This window comes from Cyprinodon variegatus, unplaced genomic scaffold (genome assembly GCF_000732505.1).
Source record: "Cyprinodon variegatus isolate N-32 unplaced genomic scaffold, C_variegatus-1.0 Scaffold1, whole genome shotgun sequence".
NCBI lineage: Eukaryota > Metazoa > Chordata > Actinopteri > Cyprinodontiformes > Cyprinodontidae > Cyprinodon > Cyprinodon variegatus.
Genome location: NW_015150454.1, coordinates 430,469 through 458,128, shown reverse-complemented (window position 1 = coordinate 458,128; position 27,660 = coordinate 430,469). Strand labels below are relative to the sequence as shown.

General features: G+C 34.9%; 1 protein-coding gene across 1 annotated transcript in view; it reads left to right on the top strand.

Annotated features, from left to right (window-relative positions):
• Positions 1 to 27,660, top strand: part of LOC107090130 (protocadherin-15-like) — a 78,265-nt gene that overhangs the window by 2,447 nt on the left and 48,158 nt on the right. Inside the window, exons 3-7 of the mRNA XM_015383374.1 lie at positions 4,280 to 4,585; positions 6,963 to 7,193; positions 10,899 to 11,015; positions 13,544 to 13,684; positions 16,942 to 17,054. Coding sequence (XP_015238860.1) covers positions 4,280 to 4,585; positions 6,963 to 7,193; positions 10,899 to 11,015; positions 13,544 to 13,684; positions 16,942 to 17,054 — 908 coding nt within the window. The remainder of the gene's footprint in view (positions 1 to 4,279; positions 4,586 to 6,962; positions 7,194 to 10,898; positions 11,016 to 13,543; positions 13,685 to 16,941; positions 17,055 to 27,660) is intronic.

Genomic DNA, 27,660 nt, shown 5'->3' with positions numbered 1-27,660 from the left:
ATAAAATAGAAAATGACTTTATGGTCCCACAATAGGGATATTGTGGTGTTACAGCAGCAAAAGATTATAACAAAACTAATACAAATGTGCACATTAAAAAGTGTAATATAAAAATAACATATTTACATTGTTTTTACAATATAAATACCATATGGGATAACCCCTTATGGAAGCCTGTGTCTCAGTGAGTTTATTTATACCCTAATACATTGACAAAGCTATGAGAGGGAGTGTCAAAAGGGACAAAAGCCTCAACCAACATGTACAGTACTGTATATGAACCAAAGGGAAAATTCCAATGCAGTAGTCAACAGCTGCATCTATAAGTAAAAGCAGTTTAAGAGAGCTGATTTAATTGGTTAAATAATCTTAAAAATAAACTGCCCATAAGGCCATCTTAAATAGGCAGGGACACAAGGAGTCGTGCTCAATTTACAATAAAATGTATGCATTATTACAGGGATAAAAAGATATTTTTGATTTTTAAGTCTTCTCTTAACCTTTTTAAACCTGGAATTAGGTCCATTAGCTCACCTCAACCCATCAACAAATGCATAATCAGTTTCATCTGTATGTCAGGTAAAATTGACTTTTTAAGTTTAATCCATGTGTTGGTATATTTATAAAGGATATGGGAAATTGAGCACATTTAACAACAACATGAACCACTCTTATTTCTCTTTCTGCCTTGAATTTATTTTTAGTTTATCTGCTTGAGGTAATCCTTTCATGATAGAGTGACATGGCTTCAGAGAGAGAGGCCATTTTTTAATGCAGGGAGCTCAGATTAGCATTTTAAGACCTCATGCTCACTGCACAGCATTCAAAGAGACCATTCCCCTTCAAATTTTAAATAATCTTGACTTGGAGACTTAATTTGTGAAGTGTGTCATTTTTGTGAAATTTTTGTATCATCCCCTTAGATACGCAGGGCACAGAGATGGCTATTCCATATAATGTTGAACACACCTGAACCGGTCAACAATTGCTAAAAGCTGTGAAGCTTGATATGGTGCATTGTGTTTGAAGTACTATTATATAAATACCAAGCATTTCTCTCTGTTTCATCATACTTTTATGATAAGCTGAGAATTGATCAGTTACTGCTAACTGCATTTCCTCCCGAATAACATCTGAGAGATAACCCTCTTCTGTCTTGCTATACTAATTTTGCTCCTCTCCAAAAACAGTAGCCTGCAGGTCCTAATTGCACATCATGTTAAGCAACTATCCAAGTGACATAAATGCAAGTAGATGAGAAGCAGAGCCATGAAGGAAAGCTACTATTTGTATAGATTCATGCAGTTTCCTTTTAAATCTGATGTCATGGTAAAATCAGCTCATTTTTTCTGATGCTGCCTCGAATACACCTGCAGGCTGGGAGACATAATGGAGGCAGCCACACAGCTCCAAGCAGCTGCCATTGGTTTGGATGACTGGAGTCTAAATACATAATGCTCTTAAGTAGCTTAATGCTAGCCTTAAAGTGCTTTGGATTATCGTGACAGTAATTGGAACCAGTTCCCACCTGTTCTTTTTTTACACACACTCCATTAGATTAGTAACAATTTGGCTATCGTAAGTGACAGTGGGTTTTCTGGAACTGACAATTCATGCAAAATTTAAAATCATTTTCTATGCTCTCAGCAGGAGAGCCGTAAACTCAGCAATGCTGACAACCGGGGAGATATTCATGAGAGCTTGTGTCAGAGACATCATAAAGGCATCAAAATTATGGCATCAAATCCCATAGTTGTTAGGATTATGAACATTGCTTGCATTGCATGTTGTTTACTTGATATACTTAATTCAATTATTGAGACTGAGTCTCACATCACTAGATATTTGTGGAAGTGCATATCCTACAGTGACCTTGTCTAATAACCTTACCCACAGCTCCCCTTCCTAAAAGATTTAAAAATCAGACAGAAGTTTGTATCTATTACTATATGGTCCTTGGTCAGTTTAACATGTACATAGTGTAATAATATTGTGATGGAATAGCACGTTTAACTGTGTTATATTATTATTGACACAAAACCGTGAACCAAAGCTTTGTAATATAAAACAAAACAAACAATAACAAAAAAATATGTCAACTGTTTAACCGAAGTACTGTAAATGTGAATACTCTTATTACAGTTATATCAAAACAGTTTTTTTAGGGGAGGAAGTTTTGTCACAGCTTTCAAAGAGAAGTACAAGCAAATCATATTAGGTGCTTAGTTGAAAGGGATAGTTGTAGGGTAGTAATCAGTAAGGTTATGCTTATCTAAATGTCTCTGCTAGATCCCTCATAGAATCGTAATTATACTTTTTTTTAAGCATGGCTATCTTAAGGTTAATACACACTGTTTAATGTTTAATAAAATCACAAGTACTGAAAAATCTCAGGATTTGCTACCTTAATATGATTATGCAGTAAAATGCTTGCCTCTCTCAGCTATCCCTGACTGTTATCTTATAAAAAACAAAAACAAACAGAAAATACAGTGAGTGGAGATCTACCTTCTCCTACAAACAGTTTATCTTTCAGGGATAAAAAGGTTTCAAAAATTGCATTAATATTATGGTGAAAAACAATGTTATCGTTTCTTTTTACTGTATTTGCATCATCAATCTCTGTTTAATGCAAAAACCCTGTAAGTACTGTATCTTCTCAGTGGAATGTTTTTTTTTAGTGAGCTAAGAATGTATGCAGCTTATTTGTCTGTCCAGCAGTGATGGATGCACAGTGGTTTGTCAAAGGCCCAACTCCTGTCATTCTGTAGGTTGAGAGAGGTCAGTCTGCACAAACTGTTGCTAAGGCAGAACTGTGTAGAGTTTTCATGTGGTGACTATGTTTTTTTTTTTCCTTAGGCTTTCATTTAGATCATTTCAAAGATCTAAATTTGTGTTTCATACAAAAATGGAAAAAGTTGGCTTTGTGCAGCAAGATGTGAGGGAGGTACCCATGCATATTGTTCGACTGGCCCTTTCTCTGACATCTCATTAAAGGGACCGAAAACCTTTGGAATGCCCTTACTGGGATTTTCTTTTTGCCTTGTTGGAACGATGTACAATACATAGGAGCAGCAGCAGGGCCATTCTCCTTTTCTTTTTACTGCGCATCAAAGCAACAGTTTTTTGTTCATCAAAGATCCCAGAAACATGTACTTTCATGATATAAATATATTTGGTTCAAAATCAAATATGTTTAAGTTCTTACAAAGCAGTAAGGATTTGATATTCAAGTCAAACAAGGCCTCTCTTGGAGTGGGGTAAATGATAAAGAGAATAAAGCACATGTCTGAGATAAAAGGTATCACAACTCTGCTTATCCAGTTTCCTCGTTCTCTCAGGTTTTCTTATCTTTTTCTTAGATTCTTTGCCAACTCCAGTCAAAGTGATTTTTTTTTTTATCAATTCCTTTTCCATACTAAATAAACCAGGTACTTTCTGCTTACTTTGCAAAAGTATAAAGAATCTGTACACTGGGGAGAAAAAGGATAAAAAAGATATGTTACAAAAGAAATATTTAGAATTAAAGATTGAGAAAATAATAACATTGTAAATTATCCAAGTTCCTCTGCATAACCACAGTTGCTATTAATGTGAATTCATCCTTACATTTCTTTGACTTTTATATATTTTTATTTGAATGTATTCTTTATCTAATGTGTAATTTAAAAATGTTTGTTTTAAATTAGTTTCTGTTTCTGTATATGAAAAAACAATGTTTTCTTTGGCCTGGCAAATGGCACAAATTCACGAGTTTCAAAATCAAGAGAAGTAAGACTCAAACATGGGAATTGTTTTGGCTCGGCTGCATGATGAGCTTAAGGGGCTTTGTTATTGAAAGCTTTGTAAATATGCAAGGCCTCTAGACACTGCCAAGCTCAAAGAAGTCATGTAATAAATCAAACCTAAAACTAGTTGCCGTTTCCATAAGATGAAATATGTGTTCGGCTCTAAAGTCATAATCTGGTATTCATCTGCTATTTCTTCTGTAACAAGTTCTTACAAATTAATAAGCAATGTCCACTGTTTATGAGTTAAGACAGCTTTAACAAGAAATCAAAGTTATTTCAGGGATGTGCAAGAACAAAAATGTCAATTAGATTGTATAAAATGATCTAAATAAGACCAGCCTCCTTACTTTAGGCCCTAAAGTTTAGGGTGCTGTCAGTATTAAGTTGTAGTTTCTTGAAAACAGTTGCAACCATTTGTTGACATGAAGCGTCCCAAACTAAAGTCAAGTCCTTTCAGTAAAACATTGTTTCATTTTCTCTCCCTGTAGGCCACTGATCCAGATGCTGGAGCCAACGGTCAGGTTTTCTACAGAATTGTCAATCATCCGGATTTGTTTCTGATCAGTGCCAACGGAAGCATCTACACAAGACAGCCTCTTGACAGGGAGTTAAGGAATGAATATAACCTGGTGATTGAGGCCTCAGATGGGGCGGTAGACCCTAGAAGAACCACCCTGACACTATTAGTCCAGGTTCTGGATATTGATGACAACAGCCCAGTCTTCTCACAGCAAGACTATGTGGTGAATGTACCTGAGAACACCCCTGTCGGGACTGTAGTTCTGAAACTAAGTGTAAGTTTTCATTGTCAAAGTCACTATTTTTTTTTTTTCTCTTGGATCTTGCTCTAGCATTTAGGTTTGTCACTCAGTGTTAGAAAAATAAAGTTATTCCAAAGGGTAACATTTTTCCCTACCAAAATACAGTGTTCTTTGAGAGACACACGTTTTCTCTAACCAAAGTCAAATTTTTGACAGAACAAGTCCTAAAGCTGTTATTCATGAAGCAGTTGAGGCACATGATGAAGCACATCATACTTCAGTAGTTTGATCTATCTTCGCTGGCAAATATCACCATTGTTCAAACCCCCCACCCCGCCCCAAAAAATAAAATCTGGCGTAAACACCGTGAAATATCAATGCAATCCTTGCTCTGAACTGAGGAAAAGAAAAAAAAAACATATGCATGTAGAGCAAACATTAGCAGGGGGGGAAAGTAATTGCTGGCATATTGTGAGTGACATCTTCTTGATAGAGATACAGCAGAAGGTGGGGAGAGGAAGAAGATGATGAAGGTAAAGAAGATGAGGGGTTTGAGTGACAGTGGCAGTGTGACACTATCATAAACTATACAACAACATCTCAACTCTAAGCCAACACCGGTGGCAGGTTAGATATTTGCAGGGCAACTGGCAAACCAACAAGACTCAGACATAGACTGGATTTATATAAGCAGTAGCAATATGTTTTTAAACTGATGTAAAGGTGTTTGGAGGCTTATATAAAATGTATGTACAAATAGTATTTAGTTATATATGTTTTAGCATCATGTATGTTTCTTTTAAGTTGCTTCCTTTTTAAAATGGTTTCCAACTTTTTGTGGAAATGAATGGCAAACCCTTCAATTGGCTTTGATTAGACTAAATATCAGGGTTTCTGCCTAGAAAATAGTTCATTTTATTTGAAAAAAAGTAAGATTATTTAAATTTCTTTTAAACTGCTCCTGCAGGAACAGTGCTACTTTCAGCAAGTCAGAGTATAATGGGATTTTATCAATTGTAAGGACTTACTGCACAAACTAAAGCTCATTCTATCCACATTGAGGAAACTCAGTGTCGCTTCCCAGTGTTGCATACCTAAAAGGAAATAAAAGCATATTAAATCCGTCAACCCACTCATTGTTCACGTTTCATGTAGCGTAGCTCAGCAATGACTGTCCTTCCTGATCTCCTAAATCTGACATATCTCATAATTATGACATTTCTGACAGTATCTCTTAATAATGAGATCTTTTCTCATCATTACGAGATACTGATCTCGTAATTATAAGATTAGCTGTCAGATTTTTTTTTTTCTTTTTTGAATGCAATACGCTTCCAAAGCTTCCTATACCTTCCTTTACCTTTCTTTTTATCGTTCTTTTATAATTGTCAGGTTGGTGGTGTGCCAAGCTAATAGTTGTCCTGTAGACAGGTTATTCTGCTGAAGATGTACAGCTCCTCCAGGTTTTTCATTGACCTCCTGGCAACTCCGACAATTAAGGCTGTCCCTGTTGAACCTGTCAGTTTGAATGCAATACTAGTTGCACCGAATGTTCTTTAAGTTTTTCAGAGTAAAGAGTGATAAATAGGAATTCATGGGACATTTTTCCCTTTTTTAAATTGATATTCAATTTCAAAAGTCATCTATGTATTTTCTTTTACCTCTTTCTTTCAAATCATTCACTACTATGTGGTGGCCTTTCACATGAAACACCCCAAAAGTATATTGACACTTTTGAAAAAGGTCAAGGGATAAGAACATTTGTTGCATTCAGCTGTATATATTCTTAAATCGGTTATATCAAATCTAAATTAATTTTTTCCTTTTTTTTTTATGTTAAACAATTATAATATCATGATTCCTTTACATGTATGATCCCTATATAAATATCCAATGCCGTAGTAATGTGTTACTTTTTGCGGACCACCCCCAAAAATGTCATTATAGAATTTATTCTTATATTACTCTTTATTATTAGAATTCATGGATGTGATTTGATAAATACATAGTTTTATAATTCTCAAAGAATGTATTTGACTGGTTGCTCAAGCATTTATGTTGTTATCTGTCTAAATAAATGTATAGTCTGAAAAAACAGTGTCAATAATTCAGATGTTCCCTTGGTTATAATAACTCTGGTCTCTGCAGGCTTAATCTCATAGGATATTGGATTAGTCTTTGGAAATCATACCTACTCTGGGATTTGGGATTTCACTCAATGAACTTTAGTATTTCTCAGTGGCTTAATTTAATGAGAATCTGATTAAGGAATGATTAGGATAACCCCCAGAGCTTAACTTCAAAATTAAAACAAAACCCTTTCCCTTTCAACATCTGCTTTTTTGCCCATATATCTCCTGTGTTCTACAGTACTATATCCCCTGCATCTCTTTTTTTTTTTTTCTTGCAGGCTGTGGACGCCGATGTCTTCTCCAATGTCACATACCGCATCAAGACTGAGTCGGCCAGGCAGTTGTTCTCTCTTAACGCTATCACTGGGGAGCTAGCTGTGCTGCAGACCCTGGACTTCGAGGGCCTGGCAGCTATGGGAATGGGGGCTTCATACACTTTCCAGGTAGAAGCTGTCGACCAAGGAGGACTAATGCCGCCGGGACAGGCTACAGTCACAATTCGCATCACAGTAAGAAACTATAAACTGTCAGAGGTGCATTACCTCTCGTAGTGTTATCACCCACCCCCCACCCCCCCCTTTCCTCCTCATTGTTGCTCTGGAGATGCAGCCTTGATAAGAGACTATGCAGTGAGTCATTAGCAGGATTGTGCAATAGTAATATCTTTCAAAGGGCGCAACACAGACACCATAATACAAAAGTGAATTGAAAACATTACACTACTGCAACTGCACTGTCGTTATAAAATGTCACTCACTGCAATGTATGATTGAATAACCTTTGTTAAACACATTTTTTCCCTCCTGACCTGCTCACCCATACTTCTAGACCTCAAAAAGAGCTCTGATGGTTTGGTGCTTCTGCCTCACATGCACCGTTATTCACATGCTGAATGACTCATTAACTTAGTGACAGCAATTATGCTGGGCTCTACAGGAGCTTGTCTTTCCTTTACAGCATTTTATAAACTGAGCAAACAAAAGGGCAGTGTAGTGAGAGTGTGCAAGTCTATTTAATGTGTATTTTCACTCTTGATTAATTCTTTAAAGTGTGAGCACATTTATTTCTTTTCACAAATTCAGTCTACCTTCTTCAGGTTTTCAAAATTAGGTTGTCAGTATTGCATCAGATGATTCTTTTTTTCAAGCAGGATGTCTGATTAGGTAAAGGAGTGGCAGTGTCGTTGATACCAAACCAATTTCTGCCATTTGAAATGACAGTAGAAAGGAATGAGTCTAATGGATTCAATTTAGCCTCTAGGGGACTAAAGATGGAGTTGATTCTACGGATTTTACTTCCTTTTTCATATAACACCTCAAGAGAGTTATTTGAAGTAATTTTCCTATCTGTTCTTTTATGCTGTTGATGTTATCTATTTTATTGCATTGCTAGGTGAGATGGATTTGTTGTAGAAGTGTGTTGCTGTTCTCAGTGAGTCTTTTAAATTCCTTTCAGTGCACTATCTGTCCCCAAAAGAAATGTTGGGGATTATGTATGTACAGAGTTGTGATCAATGTAGTGCATGCAAATCGGAGATAAACACTTATTCCACCATAAACAGATCTTGCTTAAATAGCGAGCTTTTTTGTTCAAAAGATAATCTTGATCATGGATTTTTTGCTGCCAAAAAACAAAAACTGCGTAAAGATCAAAGTGAAAGACTATTGCCCATGGCTCTGCCTCATAAGTCGAGAATATCTAAACAACAGAAATGAAATCTATTTATTCTATAGGTTTAATTATTTCTTAGAGATGTTTGAGTTGCTTCCTGATTGTTCTTTTTTTTTGCATAGCTAATTAAGTGTGTTTTACAAGATGTTTTCCTAACTCTTTATGTATTGTTATGCTAAGGCTTACACACACACACACATATATATATAATCAGGTCTCTAATACCTACTGAACTCTTGTAACTTTTAAGATTTGTTACTTTCAAATAAAACTTGTAAACCTTTCATGTAAACCTTTAGCTATTCAGTATAGTATCAGGAAAATTATTTTCAAGTAGGTTTTGCATTTTTAATTGTGAAATAATTTAGGTCCTAGAAATCTCTTACCAAGCAATTACTAAATATAAATTTCAATATCTGTGGTTGGGTTGTTGAAGGTTTTTTTTCTTTTTTTACAATGAAACTATTTACAAAAGAGCGAGAGGTGAAGTTGATCTGCTGCACGCAGGTACTGATTAAAAATGATGCCATTATTCAGGATGGAAAATAAAAACCTAAAATGAATGTATGAATAAGCTTCCTAATTGAATTAGAAAGCTGTTATTTGTTTCTAGGCTGCATGCCCAGGGAAAAACTGTAGATATGCAAATTGCTTCCATCTCATCGTTATTGCTGCAATGTTAGACCCTTGATCTTCTTCAAACTGTCTTGATTTTACAGCTTCACTTTTAGAAAACACTTACTGCCACATACTGACATATTGTCTTACTTAAAATGTCCAACCTGCCAAATAAAGACGACATTGGTTCCTCTGGGTTATTTTTTTTATGTAAAACAGTCAGATTATTAATCTGTGTTAATCATTGCATCATTTGAACACATGCTAGTAAGAATAAAACCTTGATTTTCACTCTCTTTAATCTTTAAGTAATATAGTCACAGAATATATTGGGTATTACTCCTAGACCGGTAAACAATTATCTAACTTTTCTGTAACAATATTTTTTTTTTCCTCACTGGTTATTAACAATTGTATTGTTTAATAAAAAAAATATTGGTTATGGACTTCATCAAGTATGAATTACGGAAGAACATGTATTATTTAAATTTAGATATTATAATATATGTTCTGAATCAGAAGCTAGAAAGCGTAGAGTTCAGACATCTGACAAGCAGCTCATTTCTTTCAAAAAGTTAAGTAATACTTAGAAAAAAATCTCGAAACTGGATTATGGTCCAGCTTCTGAAAAAAATGTAATATGTTCTAGGCTGTGTTACAAAACACCTGTGATCAAATTAACTTACAAACAAACCAATACCATCAAAAACTTTCTCTTCTTGAGATAGGAAAGAGTGAAGTTCGGTTTCTCTGGAGTGAATTTCTTTAAAATGCTTGATTTACATCAATAGGTTGTGAGAAAAAAATATCAGTAGTTCCTGTTTTTCTCAAACGGAATATGTAAAATATTTTGGTACATGGGAGACCCGTAGTGAGAGCCCCTATGCTGATGTTAGCCGCTAAACGTATATAAAAAAACAAAGTTTCGTACGAAAGGAAACAAAGTCTGGCCAGAAATGTAAGAGCACTGGTTTATTCAAAGAATGAACTAACCAGCAGACAATGTCACAGAGGAAGCAACCTTTGAAATTAATATTAACTAGCTAACATATTGATTTATTGGCATATTTTACCTTGTCATCATTTAACTAACCAGACTTATTTCCAAACAATGTTACACAACTTAGATGGATTGTTTGGAAAAAAAAGTTTTTTGCTTCTTGCCGCCTGGTTTGCTAAACATCCTGATGCTCACGTTCAGCTCAGCATCACGTCTCATTTCAATCTTCTGCCTTAACATATGTAAGCTTATGGTGCTTTCAAAGACAGCTGAGAAAAATAATTTACTGCATTCACTGTTTTAATGGCTAAAAAAATTGCAGGAGACAGATATGAAAAGTGTGGGGGACTTGTCCCACATGAACCCCGAGACCATTACACGCAGGCATATATCCCCCACAAGCTTACTTTTTTTCCCTCACTGAATAATCTGGAGATTAGCGGGAGAAACTGAAATTACTCGGCGGGAGATACCATTAAAAATCGTGAGTCTCCCGCATAAATCGGGAGAGTTGGCAAGTGTGGAACACTGTACAGTTATAAGCGCTTCTTTAGCTTTGAGTATGGGAATCATTTTTCAGCATGACACGGATGCTGCTTACTAAGGAACTAGGGCTGAAAGAGACAAAGCAAAAAAAAAAAATATCACTTTCAAAGACATAACTGCTGCAAATATGGACCATCCTCACATAAAGCATGATTCAAATATGAGAAATGTGGGTGTTACATCCCCTTATCCCCCATTGGTGCAACAGCGATGCCCACATACACTGTACAATTAAAAACTTAGAATATTTAGTAGGCTGTCGGCACTGGACTCACCTAAAATTACTTAGTTTAATTGACGTAGGTTTTACGATAATGCTTCATGTACATACTATTTTTCTATTTTCATTTCCAATGCCTTTTATCATTTTCTATTTCAGGACATGAATGACTTCTCACCCATCTTCACTCAAGAACTGTACAAGGGCTTGGTGGCACCCAATGCAGACAAAGGAACAGTCATCACAACCGTTTTTGCTGAGGACCAAGACCCACCAGTGAGTTTAGCCCACAGAATAATCCAGAATGCATCTGTATTTTTTTACATCCCTTGCATTGATTTTAGTTGAAATAAAGGAAGGTAAATTATTCCTTGCATTTGCTTGTTGCTGTCAGAAATGAATCATTTTCAATTAGAATATGTTACATAAACCATTTTCAGGATTTGTTCCAAACTGCAATCCTCTTATTGGAAATTCATGTCAGTGTGTATCTTAACTTTGCTCTATTCAAACTGCAAAAAGATCTTCTGGTGCATCTTTACTTCTATGAGTCATCCACTGATTCTGAGAGTGCTCAGTGCCGTGACATTCGCCTAAAATGTTTTCGGAGGCCATATCAGTCTAAATATCTAACCTTTAAACTTGTTTATTTGTGGCTTTTCCAATGTTAAAAATAAGAAAGAAAATGCCTCTTCTGCTTTGAGTCAGGGTTTTTTTTTATGTAGTTTTGCATGACTGGACTCTGATGTTATTAGTTGCCCTCCTGCTGGTTGGTTCTTGCCAAGCCTGAATAAGCCTGTATTCTCTCTGCTGCACATGAATACTAAGGGAAATGGATGGTTGTCAGTTCTAGCTGTAGGTGGTAGAACATCTCTACAATGTCACTCTGGCTGTTGTTCATCTGCTTTATCTCAGAAGTAGGCAAACTATCCTCCTGCTCGGCCTCAGTTGTAACTCCAAAAGTTTCCTGTTTCCATTTGAAATTGCTAGTGTTTTCACATTTTTATCTTAAAATGTGAAAATTTAAATAGGAACAAGTTGGTGTAGCACAAACAACAAAAAGAAGAAAGTAAAATCATATATAATCTGACAAAATAGTGATTTTCAATTAAATGCAAAATATGTCAATTGAGGTTATGAAAAAAACACCCTAATGCTCTTAATCAGGGTTTCCCAAAACACGTCAGACTTTGACTCCATAAATAACATTGCAACAAACTGGCAACCCCCTAATAATACATGTAAATACTTTACTCTGTATTCAATTTTTAAACATAAAGTGAAGTAATTATATTCAGTAATTCAATAATGCATTTAATAAAGTACATTTAATTGTTAAATGTTTAATATTTTTGCAATTAATTATTGGGACATTTAGTTTTGACTTTTACAATTCATTGGAATGTTAAATACTCAAATCATGTATTAGATACATAAATAAATAAATGTTAAATGAACCAATGTTATGTTACTTTGCCTGTTTTTAGTGTAAATTCACGCTGGCTACATCAGAATATCATAAAGGAGAAACACACAGTGTTTATATACTGCCTTCATTTGGCTGTGCAGTCTTTTGTTTTATGTGTCGGCCGGTAAGTTGCATGGTTGAAGAAAGCACAAGTGCAATTATGCAGATAGGCTTCTTTCTCAGGAACCAAACTCGACAAATTTTCTCTAGAGGTCATGTACAACATACAGATGGATTCTTTAGTAGCAAAAAGCCACTAGTAAGACATGAGACTTGAACCTTACAGGACCATATTAGAATAAAACAGAACATGGTTGGGAAACTTATATCATTGGAGTCTGTAGGAATACTTTCAATTACTCATGAGATTAATTTTAGAACTTTTTAAGAATAATTCAGGATTTATCATATTAGCTTTTGAACCTGTGTAGCAGAACACAGAGAAAACCTCAATCTATATGTATTAGTTCAGTCATTTTTTTAAAATAAAACCAACATAAAACATGAGAAAAGAACAGCTTTTTAAATTATTTATATATAAAAAAATTTAAAATAGTAATATTGAAAATAGAGAGTAGTTTGTTTTTTAATTTTTGGTTTCCCTACTTAAGTGATCTGGAGAAAACTCTAGGCTGAAAAAGCTCCTGCTAGAACAGGATACAAACTCTACACTGAAAAAGCTCCTGCTAGAACAGGATACCTGGCATAGAGCACATCTAGTGGCACAGAGCAAAAGAAACAAGAAAACAGTTAGTTCACAGTTATATTAACAAGTCAAAGAACTACTCCTGGCAATGGAGCTGCAGGTTGGAGACCCCTGGTCCACCAAATTAAAGCACATTTCAATACGAATGAAGCTAAACTTAAAAGACCACGAACAGTGTTAAAGTGCATAAGTAAGAGCGTGAAGTAAAAAAAAAATATATATATATATGTATGTATGTATGTATGTATATATATACTGCTTGGTTTGGTCAGCATAGACCTCAGTGGGGACATTTTTTGATAGACTAGTCCAGTAAATCAAAATGATATTATTATGGATGGTGTTAAAGTGCAGGCAAATGGTCGTTATAATTATCTAAGGGATTTTTAAATAGACATGGATATTATGATGCATAAGGGTAGCCCCTCAGGATAAAAACACAGGGCAAACCTGCTTTTCATTTGCATAATCCATTTCAGCTCAAGGAAGTATGTTTCTTTTTATATAACTACAAATATTGAACAGTATCTTTGCACTTTTGTTGCTAGAAGTCTGTTTTTTATAGTAAAGGTAGGTGTTGTAAAGAATCATGCCAACTACTCTTTCTTCCTTTTTTCCTTCTTCTTTTAGGGCACCCCAGCCAGTTTAGTGCGCTACAGAGTGGACCTGGAGAAGTCCCCCTACAGCGGAAGCATCTTTGATGTTGAGGAGGAAACTGGCAGAGTCATTACCAAAGTCAACCTCAATGAAGACCCAAGCATCACCTTTAAGGTGAGCTGCTATATAAGTGTGTGTGTGTATCTATCTATCTATCTATCTATCTATCTATCTATCTATCTATCTATCTATCTATCTATCTATCTATCTATCTATCTATCTATCTATCTACACACATACAGTGCCTATTTGCCTCCCTTCAACTTTTCAAGTTTTTGCCTCATTTGAGGCTTCAAACATAAAGACATAAAAGTGTAATTTTTGTGAAGAATCAACAACAAAAGCGACACAATCATGTAACTTATTGGATATTTTAAACTTTCTTAACAACTAAGAAACTGAAGAGTAGGACATGTAAAATGAATCATCCCCTTTACTTTCAGTGCCACAGACTTTCCCCTGAAATTCAGTGAGGATCTCTGAATAATCTATTGATGACCTAAATCACTGATGATGACAAATACAATCCACCTGTATGAAATCAAGTCTTCTTATACAGTAAACGCACCTGCTCTGTGATCGTCTCAGAGGTCTGTTAAAAGCGTAGAGAGCATCATGAAGAACAAGGAGTACACCAGGCAGGTCTGAGATACTGTTGTGGAGAATTTTAAAGCCTGATTTGGATACAAAAATATTTCACAAGTATCAGACCACTCCTAATCTACGAAGAGCCGGTCATCCCTCTAAACTATCAGAGAGGTTGCCAAGAGGCTCATGATCACTCTGTAGATATTGCTTTATGTTCATTCAATGGAATTGTTCACAAATAAACATGTTTTTCTTAGTATGTCAGTAATAAAAGAAATAAGCTACATTTGGGGACTTAAAGGTACCTGTGGGTACCATGAGTTATTTTCTTGTTGTGTGGGTTAATTTAAGGACTGAGTTGTGAATTAAGTTGAGCTTAGCTTTAAGGTAAGGTATGTTTTGGTAATGGTTAGGGCAAGGGTCGGGGTTGTGAATTTACATCTTAACCAGTCCATCCTTGTAAAAGAGAGTCCAAATCTCTATAGATTTCTACCCTGGATACTATCAAGGCTAGTATTTTATTATCACTCTGGTCAACATGCTACCTGAAATAAGGTTTGTTGGAGATTTCCAAAATATTAGCTGTGATATTCACAAATTTGAGAAGTGAAGTCAGATGTCGAAGGGAACAAATGTGCTATTTTGGGGGTTTACATGGAATGTGAGTTGAGTCATAGTAGCTATAAATAGCACAGAAGGAGAAAACTGTGATTGTTGTAGAAACAATGTTTTCTTCAGGTTATCAGTGTGATATGGAAAAGTTAAAGCTTAAAAAATTGCCTTAGGTTGCTTATTTATTAACAGTTTAAAGAGCCTCAGATATATATAGGAATGTAAAAAAAAAAAAAAAAAAAAAAAAAAAATATATATATATATATATATATATATATATATATATATATATATATAGGAAATGATAATGATATAATGCAAAACAGTAAACACTTCATTATTAAAACCAAAATGCATAATATTCCCACTCACGTAACATAAAGTTTTTTACTAACATGATGTGAGCTTGTCTTAAACATTGTAAACCAGTGTTTAGTCATCAGTAGATGCTTGGGAACTGTTATAAACTTGCTTAAGAGGGACTAGAGAAAGAAATCGGGGTCACGTGTAAAAATGAGATAAACTATGAGAAGTAAACTTTCTTTAATGCTGCATTGAGGAATTGCTGCACAATACAGCTGACTGCACATGCTCATCCAGAGGGAGTGAATGCTGTAAATCAGTGACTATGCAGCTGGAGGATTTTCTCAGATTAAAAACATGTTTTATGTATCCGTCTGAATAATTTCACATTTTTTTTCGAGTGCCTTGAGATGACATATTGTGAATTATTGCTATATAAATGATTTAAGTTATATAATTTTTTGACAGTCATGTTTGACAACATGATTAGACAACTTGGGCAGTCAAAACACTTACTTTCGGCAGATTTGTACGTAAATTCAAGTTTGTTAATTTGATTTAAATCTGTACTACTAAAACCTATTTAGAAGGAAAACAAAAAGATCTTTTTTTAAAAAACTGTTTTTATTTATGTTTCAATTTAGGTGTTTCAAATTTAAAATATTGGAACTTCTTCCAAATGTAATCAGAGCCCTTAACTTCCAAAAAAAAGCAACCATAAAAATGATCATTTGTGAAAATGGTTCAGTGAAAAAGCAAATACAGAAAAATGAAAATTCCCTTTAATTAAATCCACTGTCCCAAACATGTGCAGGTTGGCTGATGATATTAGAAAGAATTTTAATTGGAATAAAGCTCTGGTGGAAACAGAGTCGGTAAGGGCAGCCAAATTCCTAAGCCAGCTGGATGGTCAGTGGACAAAAATGAGACACAAAGACAGATCATAAATAATTTCTATTTAAGACACACAAACACATAGGTAGAAAAAAACTTTGTATCAGATTTAATATATAGTCCTAATTAATAGAATATAGATAATGTAGTTTCTAAAGGTATTGGAAATTAAACCGGTGGACAACAATAAAAAGATTCCAAGATATAAATATTTGTTAACCATTAGCCCAACACTAAGTACACCATGCACTATAAAATATTTATTACCTCAAATGATTTAATGGATTGTTGAAAAACTTTAAATTCAGTTACAATAATTTGGAAATCCAATAGCTCAAATATTGATATACCCCAGTTACATATGGCAGTTATTTGCTGATGTAAAACAATTACACCATCAAAAAATAATCATGACCTTAGCTTCAAAAAAAGTTGATCAAAATAAAACCATCACTTAAACCAAGCTATATCAGTAAAAAACAGTCAAAATAAAGTGTTCTCCTATTAATTTAAAATGCTGTCTTCTGTCTGCTATGTAGTTGTGAGTTTATTTGAGTGAGGAAATTAGATATGTGTTTCAGGTTGTTAGGTGCCTTTCATTTTATGTAACACTTTTTGTTTCCTTTTTCTTTCACATGTTTATTTTTTCTTCATCTACTCTTTAGTGTACTTTAAAAAATAAGATTTACGCTCTCTCTCTGTGTATCTCTCACACTGCACTGTCTAATGCTCTCAGCCTCTTGCATAACTGCTGAATTTTGATCAGTACAAATAATTATCTCCCTAAATATGCTTTTGCAAGGTTTTACCATTATGATTTTATCAAGATGCTGAACATGCCTACAAAAAAAAAAAAAACACCTGGTAGGAACTTCAAAAGACACTTCACTTTCTATTTAAGCAGTATGGTTTAGAGTGGTGATCATTATGTGTTTGCTTTTTCATGAGTGTATAATTCTTGTGTCTCTTTATAGTTGTTTGTGATCGCCTTTGATAATGGGGAGCCAGTGAAGACAAACAGTACTTTGGTGGAGATCACTGTCCTTCAGCCCTCACTTATCCCAATCTTCACTCAGGAAGAGTATAGGTAAGCATCACAGACATACTGCTGATACAGCTAACTGCTCTTATACAGTAACAGCCATTCAGAATGTCCATTCCCAGTCAAACACCAGCTGGATGGCAGCCTACTCCCCAGAAACTTCCAGCAAAATCCCCTCCAACTTCCAGCCACTGGACTTTTCCCATTTTTATTTATTTTTAGTCTGACTGCACCCTTTCATTGAATTACAGGGTCTGACCAGAAGAGGATGCTTCTCTTTAGATCTTAATGTCCACAAATCATGACATAAAGCATTTTTTAGTACAAAGATTGATGTTTAAAAAGGATTTGTAAGCGACCAACCAAGGGCCCATCAAGGAAAGTGGGGAAATTTTGAATGGCTACTACTGTGCAACGCTCAAACCTTTAAACAGCTTTGGATACACTGCCAGACAAGGGGGAAACAAAAAACTATTGGAAAGAGTGGATAAAAACTCCGTAATATTTTTCATCTGAGGTTCAACTTTCATTTAGCTTCTTTCATAATGTAAATAATATCTAGTTTCCTCATAAACTTTATACTTTGCTTTGAGCTGCAATAAAACCACTTGTCTATACAAAAATATTATGTTTTAATATCGTAGATCTAATTATATGTCATCTTTTATGCATTATGGACATTTTTGGCTCTCTTTTTTGTACAGCTAATCAAACTTCATTCGTATTTTTAAACCAGAGTACATTGTACAATTCAGCACCACTTTAAACCCAATTTGAATATAGTTGAGGAGATAACTCTTCTACCCTCTCAGCCTATAAAGAGTCACTTTTAAAAAGATAAACTATTTATATGATTAAATTGGCAAAGAGAAGCAGATGAGGAAAAGATTCTCCACAGTGCTCTGATATGCAACACACAGCTTTACTGGGTCATGGTTGGGTGGAGTTTTTTTCTCTAATGATGATACTGGAGCTTGGCAGAAAGCAAGAAATGTTTTATTAAATACAAACACATTATTAATATGCCAGTTTAAGCTGCTTGAAAGAAAATATTCTGTGATGAAGCAACAGAACTGATTGTTGTTGGGTATTTTATCATGTGGCTGTAGGTACGATCTACATTACGGGGACTTGTCAGATTTTAAGCTTTTGAGGTCTTGTAGCAAAGTCATCTGGCACATTAAGAGCTTAAATTACAGCTTGCTGTAATTGATTTAGTGGCTTGTGTGTTTAAGAGTTCTGCTGCTTTCTTTTTTCTGTTTATGCATTTAATATGTCTACTGTATCTATGTATAAAAGGGGCAATGTAAGCGTGGCTTAACCTGTCAACATATCACTTCAGATGTTGCATCTTTTTTTATAGCTTTGTATTCTTGTCTATATTGATACCATTAGTTGGATTATGCCTTCTTGATAGTGTATATGTGCTTTTTTCTACCAAGTCGTTCTGCTTTAATTAGAATTTAAAACATTTATTGAAAAAGTATAAATACCAAATGTGAGCTAAATATACTGACAATTAGTTGTAATTAGTTTAAAGGATTTTTAGAGAGTAATTTAAAACCCCTAAAGCATTATACATGTGATGCGTCATTAGAAAAGTGGGAAAAAAGTAGAAAGAAACACCAATTTTTCCCTATAAACTCAAGATATGAAGAAACTATGTATTGGTTTCAATAACCTTTTAATTAAATGTAACCTTTAAAATTGTAAACTTTGTGTTAACACAGAAAGGGTGTTTTTGTTTTGTTTGTGTGTGTTATTGTATATTTGTTTTTCTACAAAAACGGTATACAATATACTATAAATGCGTTGAGAAAATACCATTTTTTTTCATATAGCCGATTTTGGGAGTCTTAGAAACCAACCTTAACATTTTCTGAAAGTAAGCTGCAAACTTGAAGTAATTCCACATGGTAAGTAATTATTAGTTTAAAAATTTATTGAATTTGTATAGTTCTGAGCCATAAAAATGTTCCAAAGGCCAAAAATACTTTTATAGAAGGCATCTCTATCTTTTTAAATTCTGTGTCAAAATGACCTCCTCTGGCAGTTCTAGGGGTCATTGGAATGGGGTCCAGGTTTTTTCCTTTTTCATTTTCTGAAAAGAAAAAAAAAAAAAACTGGGCGAGACTCTTCTAATTTAACCAATGCCACAACAGTCTCTAAGTGACCTTTTTCAAATTAGAATATTTAGAACCTCTGAACCTTCAGAGAGATCCAGACTGTGCCCTTAGGTTTGATGACAATGTTCAATCATAATTCTTTCATTCTTTCATCTTAGACATGCCTAAGATTTTCTCTTTTCTAGCCATTAACTTGAATCAGTAAACCATGCTTTTCTATTGAATATTATGAGTATTTCATGTTTTTATGTGTTTCTACTTTATATTATTTGGATGTTTTATATTTCCTTTATCATGTGCCGTCTAAGCAGGTAGTCTCTTGCTATTATATGTCAAAATGTTAAAAAGGGGATATGAAAATTTTTAAAATGCACTGTACACTTACACTTGGTTGCTAGGTTGTATTTATTAACAAATGCACTGGCACAGCAATATAGCAATTATAAAGCCATTGATTCATACTTTGAAGGTCTGGTCTTTCTGAAGCCCTCGACTAAAATGTTGTGACCATAGGCCCACCCTCTTTGGGGCATCCAACTGGCACAGCCAGCTACACACAGTGGAACGTCCACTATAAATTTTGAGCATGAAAGCATTAGCCAGGTGCTAAAGTCTCTCCTGCTGGATAAATCTCTCTCAAGTGGAGAGTATCCAGTCTGCTTGGATGCAGTTTTTTTATTCCTCTCAATTTCTCAAGATTGTCCTTTCTCTTAATAAAGCACCATTTGAATGTTCATCAATATTCTCCATCTTTAAGGGGGATTTTTTTTCTTTTTGGTGGATTACAAATTCAGCAGCTGTTTGCTTTAGAACAACAAGCAAAAAATTTTCTCAGCAAGCTTCCATTAATGTGCTAGTTGAGTAAAAAGATATGTTACTGTAGATCATGTTTCTTGTGCACTTTGGTTTACCTTTGCACTGAACATATTTTTCTATAAAAAATTTTGATTCAATGCACAAATCAAATTTCAACACTGCGTGACCATCTGCTGGTAGATAGAGGTGGTTAAAGTGTAAAAGGTTGTACTCGGGTAAGAGTTACAGTACTTTATTAGAGGTTACTCATAGTGAGTGGAGAAGTATGAAATTGTTACTCATTTAAGAGCTTTTGTACTCCGCTCATAATATTGCTTTTAAAAGTAAAAGGTTAAAAAAATTTAATGCAGAAAAACTGCTCCTTTAAGTATATATTTTTCAAAATTTCTCACAGTCCACTTTAACTGAAATAATCTAACTACCGTAAATCCTCTAATATAGGACGTGGCCTTTATTTCACTCAGGAACATCTTGGTCCAGGCAATTATTGGAAGGAGGCCAGAATTAGAGGCAAGCCTCTATTTCTATTTCATCAAAACATACTACCAGTGGAATGAATAAAAACAAGATTTTGTGTCTCTTTGAACCTATAAAATAGTAGGTTAATTTTTTGAAAAAGTACAGTTACCATAAAAGTATACAGAACTTTATTCCGACATCTTCCAGCAGCTGCAATTTTTCTGTACGGCACTACGAAAAAAAAAAAGACACAGAATGGAATCTTGGCCAAACTGACTTGCGAAACAAAGCTTTTAAAAAAATTTATGAAACTGTTCTGCAATTTTATTTGAGACAGGCTAAGTAGAACTAGGCTTCCAGTATCACAGTTTAAAGGGAAATTCAGAACAACAAAGGCCAACGAAAGACTGTCATTTTAACGCTGCCCGGTTATCACCAGACCTACCTTTAATCACATCTGTCTTTCAGATCAGAACGATTGTGTAAGGCCACTACGATCTCTGTGTAAGAATGGGACTTCCCATGGTAATGGCTTGAATTCGTTAGCAAACATTGAACCCTGTGTTACTTGTATGTTACTATCACAAGTTGTTGAGGACTGCCCAGAAACATTGTTGGTTTTAATTATAGCCCCGGCCTGTATACGAGTCCGGCCATTATTTACCTCCACCGACAGCGAGACCAGCCATTGTTAGAGACCCGGCCGCTAGTGGAATACAGGCCAGTATTAGAGGATTTGCGGTAGTTAATGTCTACCTCTGCTGTTAGAGAATAATTACTATACGTTATACGTATAACACTATGGATCTGATATTTATAAAGAATCATAATAGGGGCGCTGGATTACATGTGCATTTTTTTAATACATGCAATAAGTGGCCATGTACAGTAATAAGTGGACATTTTGTAGGTGATCTAGAAATATTGCACGAAAAGTTTTAGTTCTCTCTGATTGGTTGATCTCCAGGCAGTTGAGAGAAGGGCAATAACGAATTGTATTCATCCAAGTGGAATATTTTACACTAAAAGTCGAAGCCAAGTGAAGGCATCGTTCTATCAGGGTGCTGCAGAAAATTACTTACAGCAGGTCCTGTTGCAGCCTCTTTCTTGGTTAGATCAGGTAGGTCAAATCCAGCTCTTACTGCTAACTGTGTGCTCTGTGTGAGTGTGCTCTACAAAGGCAAAGAATAGGCTAATAAGAGACCAGTGTTGCATCCAGCACACACACCGCAGTGCTGGAGTGTTTTGACTTTCGAGTTGTTCACATGTGAGTCGACTCAGCTAAATTAAATCAACTCGTCGACTGTTTGGTGAGTGCCCTAGTTGACAGTGGTCATAAAAGAAAGATTAGGTTCCAAGCTAATTATAATACTAAATAATAGTTACAAATGATTTTAAATAGGTAGCCTATCTGTAAGTGCTTAGAACAAAAGTAAATTTCAAAAGGATTGAAACTACCAACATATAACCTTTACTTTTTAAATGTAATTCAGGCCAAATTTCATTTCATGATTCATGTTCAAAACACATAACAGATAAAATCAGGGTTTCATTTTTTTTATCAGTTAAGGTGTGCAGTCTTTCACGATAAAAACTTTTGTTTAACATATTTTGTTTAATATACAAAGAGGTTGATGCAAATTCAGCTTCACTGCAGTTTATTTGTACTGGGCCAAGACAGATCATGTTATGGTGCTTTAGAGAGACAATTCTATGAAATCATACAGATAGACTAAACTAAACTTTTCCTATCTAAGTAAACCCAGTTGACTGCATTGAGTCATTACCTTTGCCCGAATAACTCCTTCTGGATGAGTGTATGGCAACAGTGGAAATTCAATTGCATTGTGTTAACTCTGCAGCCATCCCTCACACAGAGCATTAATTGCAGCAGCATTGAAAAACAAAAATTCTGTTTTTACTGGAAGAAACTTCCAGCAGGCCTTCTGCTGAGGCTGGCTTTAGGAAGACAGAGGCTAACACACAAAAAAAAAAACATACAGAAGAAGCACTGGTCCATGAATATTTTTTATGCTAGAAAAGATAACGGTAAACTGGTTCTATACAGTAGCTGGCTCTGTCTAGGAATGAATAGTCAATAATGTGACCACTTAGCCAGAATATAATATGAAATATAAATGATGTCCTGATCAAATAAAACCAATGTTAGCTTATCAGAGGCCTACTCAATGCCATCCAGATGAAGTGACTAATTAATCAGTTTTGTTTTCCAATATTCTGATCCAAAGACAAACTTGTCCTATACAGTATTTCTGACTTATATTAAATTTGAATGTTAAAGATTAAAATGCTTGGGTCTATGCACCTTTAGAACAAAGCCAATTGTGTCTAAAATAGCAATAAAGGCTGCATTTAAACTTATTACCTTTAATGTTGATATGTGAAAGGACCCTAGTTTAATGACCTGTACGGTTTTAACTCTAAAACAGATGGGAAAACTAAAAACTGCTCTTAAAATTGACAGTAATTGCTTAGTGGACAACACAAAATTACAAACATAGAAGGTTTGTTCCTTCCTACAATTTGGATGGGGTAAACTAAGGGTTAAATGTTCAAAAGAATCACCACAATTATCACCTTGGACAAATCTTTAAATCAGAAGGAAAGATGGTTGCTAATTCTTCTGATCAACAAGAATTACTAGGCATGTAAAAAGTTTAACAAATTAAGGTATTCATGCAAACATAATCATACATGCTGCGGTCAAGTTTCTGCAAAATGGCATAAAACAACCTGATTATATCAAATAAAATCATTAACCAAAAACCCTTTGAAGAGAGAGACCTTATATTTTAATAATTACATTAAGTTTTTTTAGATTTTCGTTAATATAGTTCTTTAGATTAACTTCTAATTGATTTAATTTTGGCTGTAGGCATGACACTCTCTGAATGGGGCAATTGGTGCGTAACAATAGAAAAGCTGAAGAGAGGTGTATTAAACTATAACCCTTCTTCCTAGTCTGGACCCTGGGCTGTCAGGGTTGGGTGACTAATAAATTCAAACAGTTTCCTAGAAAGAAGAGCTGCTCCATCCAAGACCAGACTTTCCCCATTTTCAGGTACTGTAGGAGTTGATGTTGCTCATTCTAGCCCCTGTCAAACATATGACTATGGTTAGGTCTCACTGTCTAGCTGCTTGGGAACTGTTGGAAGACCACTTACTATACAAGTACCTACATCAGCTGTGTCAAACTGGAGTAGCATACCAGACTACATTCATGTCATTAGGTCATCATGTTGACTGGACTCAATTGATGAGAGTCTGGTGTCCTACTGCTTGGTTGGAAAGAAAACCAGCAGCCACATGGCCCTTTCTGGAACCAGTTTGACACCCCTGACCAACATAAACCTACTGTGAGTTGCTCTAAACCGTCAGGTATTAGGCCTGGTCTAATTTCTGAATATTCAACAACCTGTATCCAGGGCTAATGAAGCCAATTGGGTAACATAGTCTGGAACATAGTTACCCAATTTCTATACATCACATATTGATTTTTGCAACCCTCATTGACCTTTTAAAATGTTGTAAAGGGTGATTTTAGACTATCTGCCCAACGGGAAATCAAAACATGATCTGGTCAATTTGATCAGCGAAATGTTATATTTTTCTCAGATTGCCTCTGTTGTCCAGAGGTCATATTTAGCCCTTCTACTCTCCCTCCTTAAGACTAAGGAAAACTTTTCTAGAGCCTCTGTGACAATGCTGGTGAACTTTTCCAAACCCTTTGTTTTTTCAAAATTAGAGATGCAGTCCTCGGGGGAAGTGTTTAAGCCTTTGTCCTAATATCAAGAAACTTAAAATGTATTTTTCCACTTGTAATGGGGGATGGAGGGCTAGCTTGCTGTTTTGCAGATGATATATCTGAATCTCTTCCTCCATTCAGCTGCTCTAATGTCTCTTGTCCATTGTTACAAACTTGTTATCTGAGCAGTGTTTTGCACTGCTTATCTTCTGCCAGCACTTCCCATTCTAAATCTACTCTAAATCACTTGAGAGTTTTCCCTGACTGATTCTGAGTATGTCATTTTAAGTTTAACCTCCTCATCCCTTGTGTAAGCTCACAGCCAAGCTGCAGCATCCCCTGAGTTTTTCTTTTCAGCCAGTTACTGGTTTGCTTTGTCTTCCCTTTGTGTTACTCAGAGGACCTTCAGTGTTTTGAAAGGTTGTTTTTGCATAAAACAACAATTTCAACTTTGTGCTTCTACTATAAATTTATGCTTATCATGTTTTTTTGGTTTCTAATCATGAAACGATCATATTAAATGTGGAAACTGTATCTATTCTAATTCATGGACATGTCTGATTTACTTAAATTTCAAATAATTAGCCCTGAATTGCTTGTGCAACCAAACATGTGCATGTTTAATTGATAACAGGTGTAAAAGTGGTTAAGACCAATCTTTTTGGGAAGATTTTTCCTGTCATCATGAAAATTTGGATTACGTAGCAAAGTGGATTTATTTTGTGATTACCAAAAGGCAGCTGATGTTTACAAAAGCACTGTGTAAAGATGGAGAATATGATCACTTTGTGAAGAATTTGCAAGTAGAAAAGATATATTACCCGTTCCTAAGAAAAAAAAAATCACATCCTATCACCTTTAAGGTAAAACAGTATCTTCTAGCACCTCGGATAATTCCAATTGCCACAAACTGTCATGATTGTTTTAATTTCTAAGAGCAATATCACTCCAAAACAGCGTCAACATATTCTTTCCAGACACCTCGATACATTTTTCTAATAAATTAAGAATTTCTTTTTTTTTACATGGTATTACAGTGTTTAGTTTATGAAAAAAAAGATAAAAAATGTTTGCTGGAGTTCCTGCAGGATGGTATCATGCCGGCTCAGGGGATTAGGCTCTTCTTTTTGAAGGCTGAACAAAGTTTGAGTTCTCTTGCAGCCAGTTTCACAGTTGCTGTCCCTATGAAAATTAGGTACCAAAAGAGCCAGAACACGCTCTGCCTCACATCAGCAATTGTTGACTAGAAAAAGGAGAGTTGTTGTATACGGGGCAGGCGCAATGCAGTTAAGGTAAGTACTTCCTTGAGCACAGAGTTATTGCTCCAGGTAAAACAGTGATAGCCACCATTTTTTCAGGACAACAAAGTTCTGTGAATCAAAGAGCAGAATTCACAAGGATTACTCAGACAGTCATGACTCATGCAAAGTACTGCTATAGGCTAGATTTTACAGAGTGAATAGCATTATATATAACTGTGACGGAGGAGCCGTCATCAACCGGGACTTTGTTATAGGTCCGTGTCAGCATGCGCACACACATACAGTACACAAAAACATACATAATCGCTAGCTTACTTTTTGTGGCAGTCTGTAGCTGGACTCCTGAGAAGTCACACTGAAGGTGACTGACTCTGATATTGAAGGTACTGCTGTTTTGTCTGATTTTAACCTGCCCTGGACATCCTTGTAAAAATTCTCCCTCAACCATCTTTGTCCGACAGAATTAAAAAGCTCAATAAAAATCACTAAAGTGATCTCTGGCCTTGGCCAGTCATTTATGTTTAATCAAGTCATAATAGAACATTGTCTAAATAACAGTCTTCACGTTTTAAGTTTTACTGGAACCTATAGTTTTTAGAACTATATGTGTTTTATCATTAGTCCTAAGTATTCGTGGTATATAGATATTTTATATTTTCATTGTTGCTCCTACTTCCTGCCTTGGCAGTAGAATAAATTACTTCTTGGGTTTATCATTTTGTCTTGCTGCTGCTGCACCTTTATTTCCCAACTTCAGATTAATAAAGTAAAACTATCTTAAAATGTTTGCCCAATATAGGCACTTGAAATAATTGTTCTAAAACATTATATTTAACAAGAGGTCTCCATCAAGACAGCCTAGAATCTGCATTATTATTTAACGTTGCTATGCAAATTCCATATAATGAAATTAAAACCAGTACAACAAAACTAAATTTTTGAGAATTGAAAATTTAATGTCTTAGCCTGCTGAGAGTACCACCTTCTTCTAAGAAAGAAACACAAAATCCATCCAGGCTCAAAAATTTTAGTTACATGTTCTGCTGAGGGAACAGAAGTTATATTTTTATGGAAATTCTGATTTTGTCTTCTCTATTTAAAACAGCAAACAAAAGCTACTTAAACCGTTATAAATATTCTCTTAAAGGTCAATATAATCATATCAACCTCTTATTTTGATAAAGTTATTATTTAGAAATGTGCATGATTCCTAAAATATACTGACTTGATAGCAAGATTTAAAAAAGTAATTTTAAAGTCATTCATTATAGTTATACAGTAAAAAATTACATCCCTTTGATTAGACTTTTCTTACATGTATTTTGGAATTGTTTCTTTACTTGCTGTTTTTTTTTTTCAAAAATTTGTATTTTGTTTAGTATGGAAAAAAGTGACCTTTTAAAGTGCTGTTTGTTTGTAGCTTTCTTAATGACGTCAGTCACACAGGTCGATTCTTTGAGAAAGGGAACTATTCACGAGCATCTCTTGATAAAGCCTCAGCAAGATAAAAGCTGATATCTTCCTGCCATCATCATAATGCCATAACATCATAGGACATCACACGCTACAGAACTGTAAGAACTTAAAATAAATCCACAAAAACAGAAAAAAACAAATTGCTGAGATGTAAAGTTTAACATTATGGCTAAAAGCTAAACCAGCATCCAGCTGTGATAAACACAGATAAGGAAAATTGAATATATGTAACTTCTTGGCTGCTTGTTATGAAAAGAGGTTCTTAAGACCATAAATATCACTCTGGCTTAGCTCTTCAGCCTTCTACCTAATTCAGCCTTACCTTTAATAACCACAGGACTCTGCTGCAAACTTCTGTGTCTACAGTCTGAGTGATTTCAACCACTTTTATGGGATTTGAAAAGATTAACAATTCATGTGTGGTATCAGCACCAAATTAAATTCAAAAAGTTCAGGAGTTCAAATTTAGACAAACCTATGCCTTTTTGTGCCCAATTAAATCTCAATGCAAGTTAACTCAGACTAACAAAGTATCAATTATAATCATGTAGGTATTTATTTAAATAAGTTTTTAATTAACTAATGACCCAAAAATACCTTAACTATACCTACATTTTGTTAACTTGTTTATAACCTATGCCAAAAAAAGGGTCAGTTTTTCAATCTTATATCAATAACTACAAGAGTATCATAAAATTTAACTCCAATGAAAAAGCAGATGGAATCCATCTAATCTGCTGGACTTT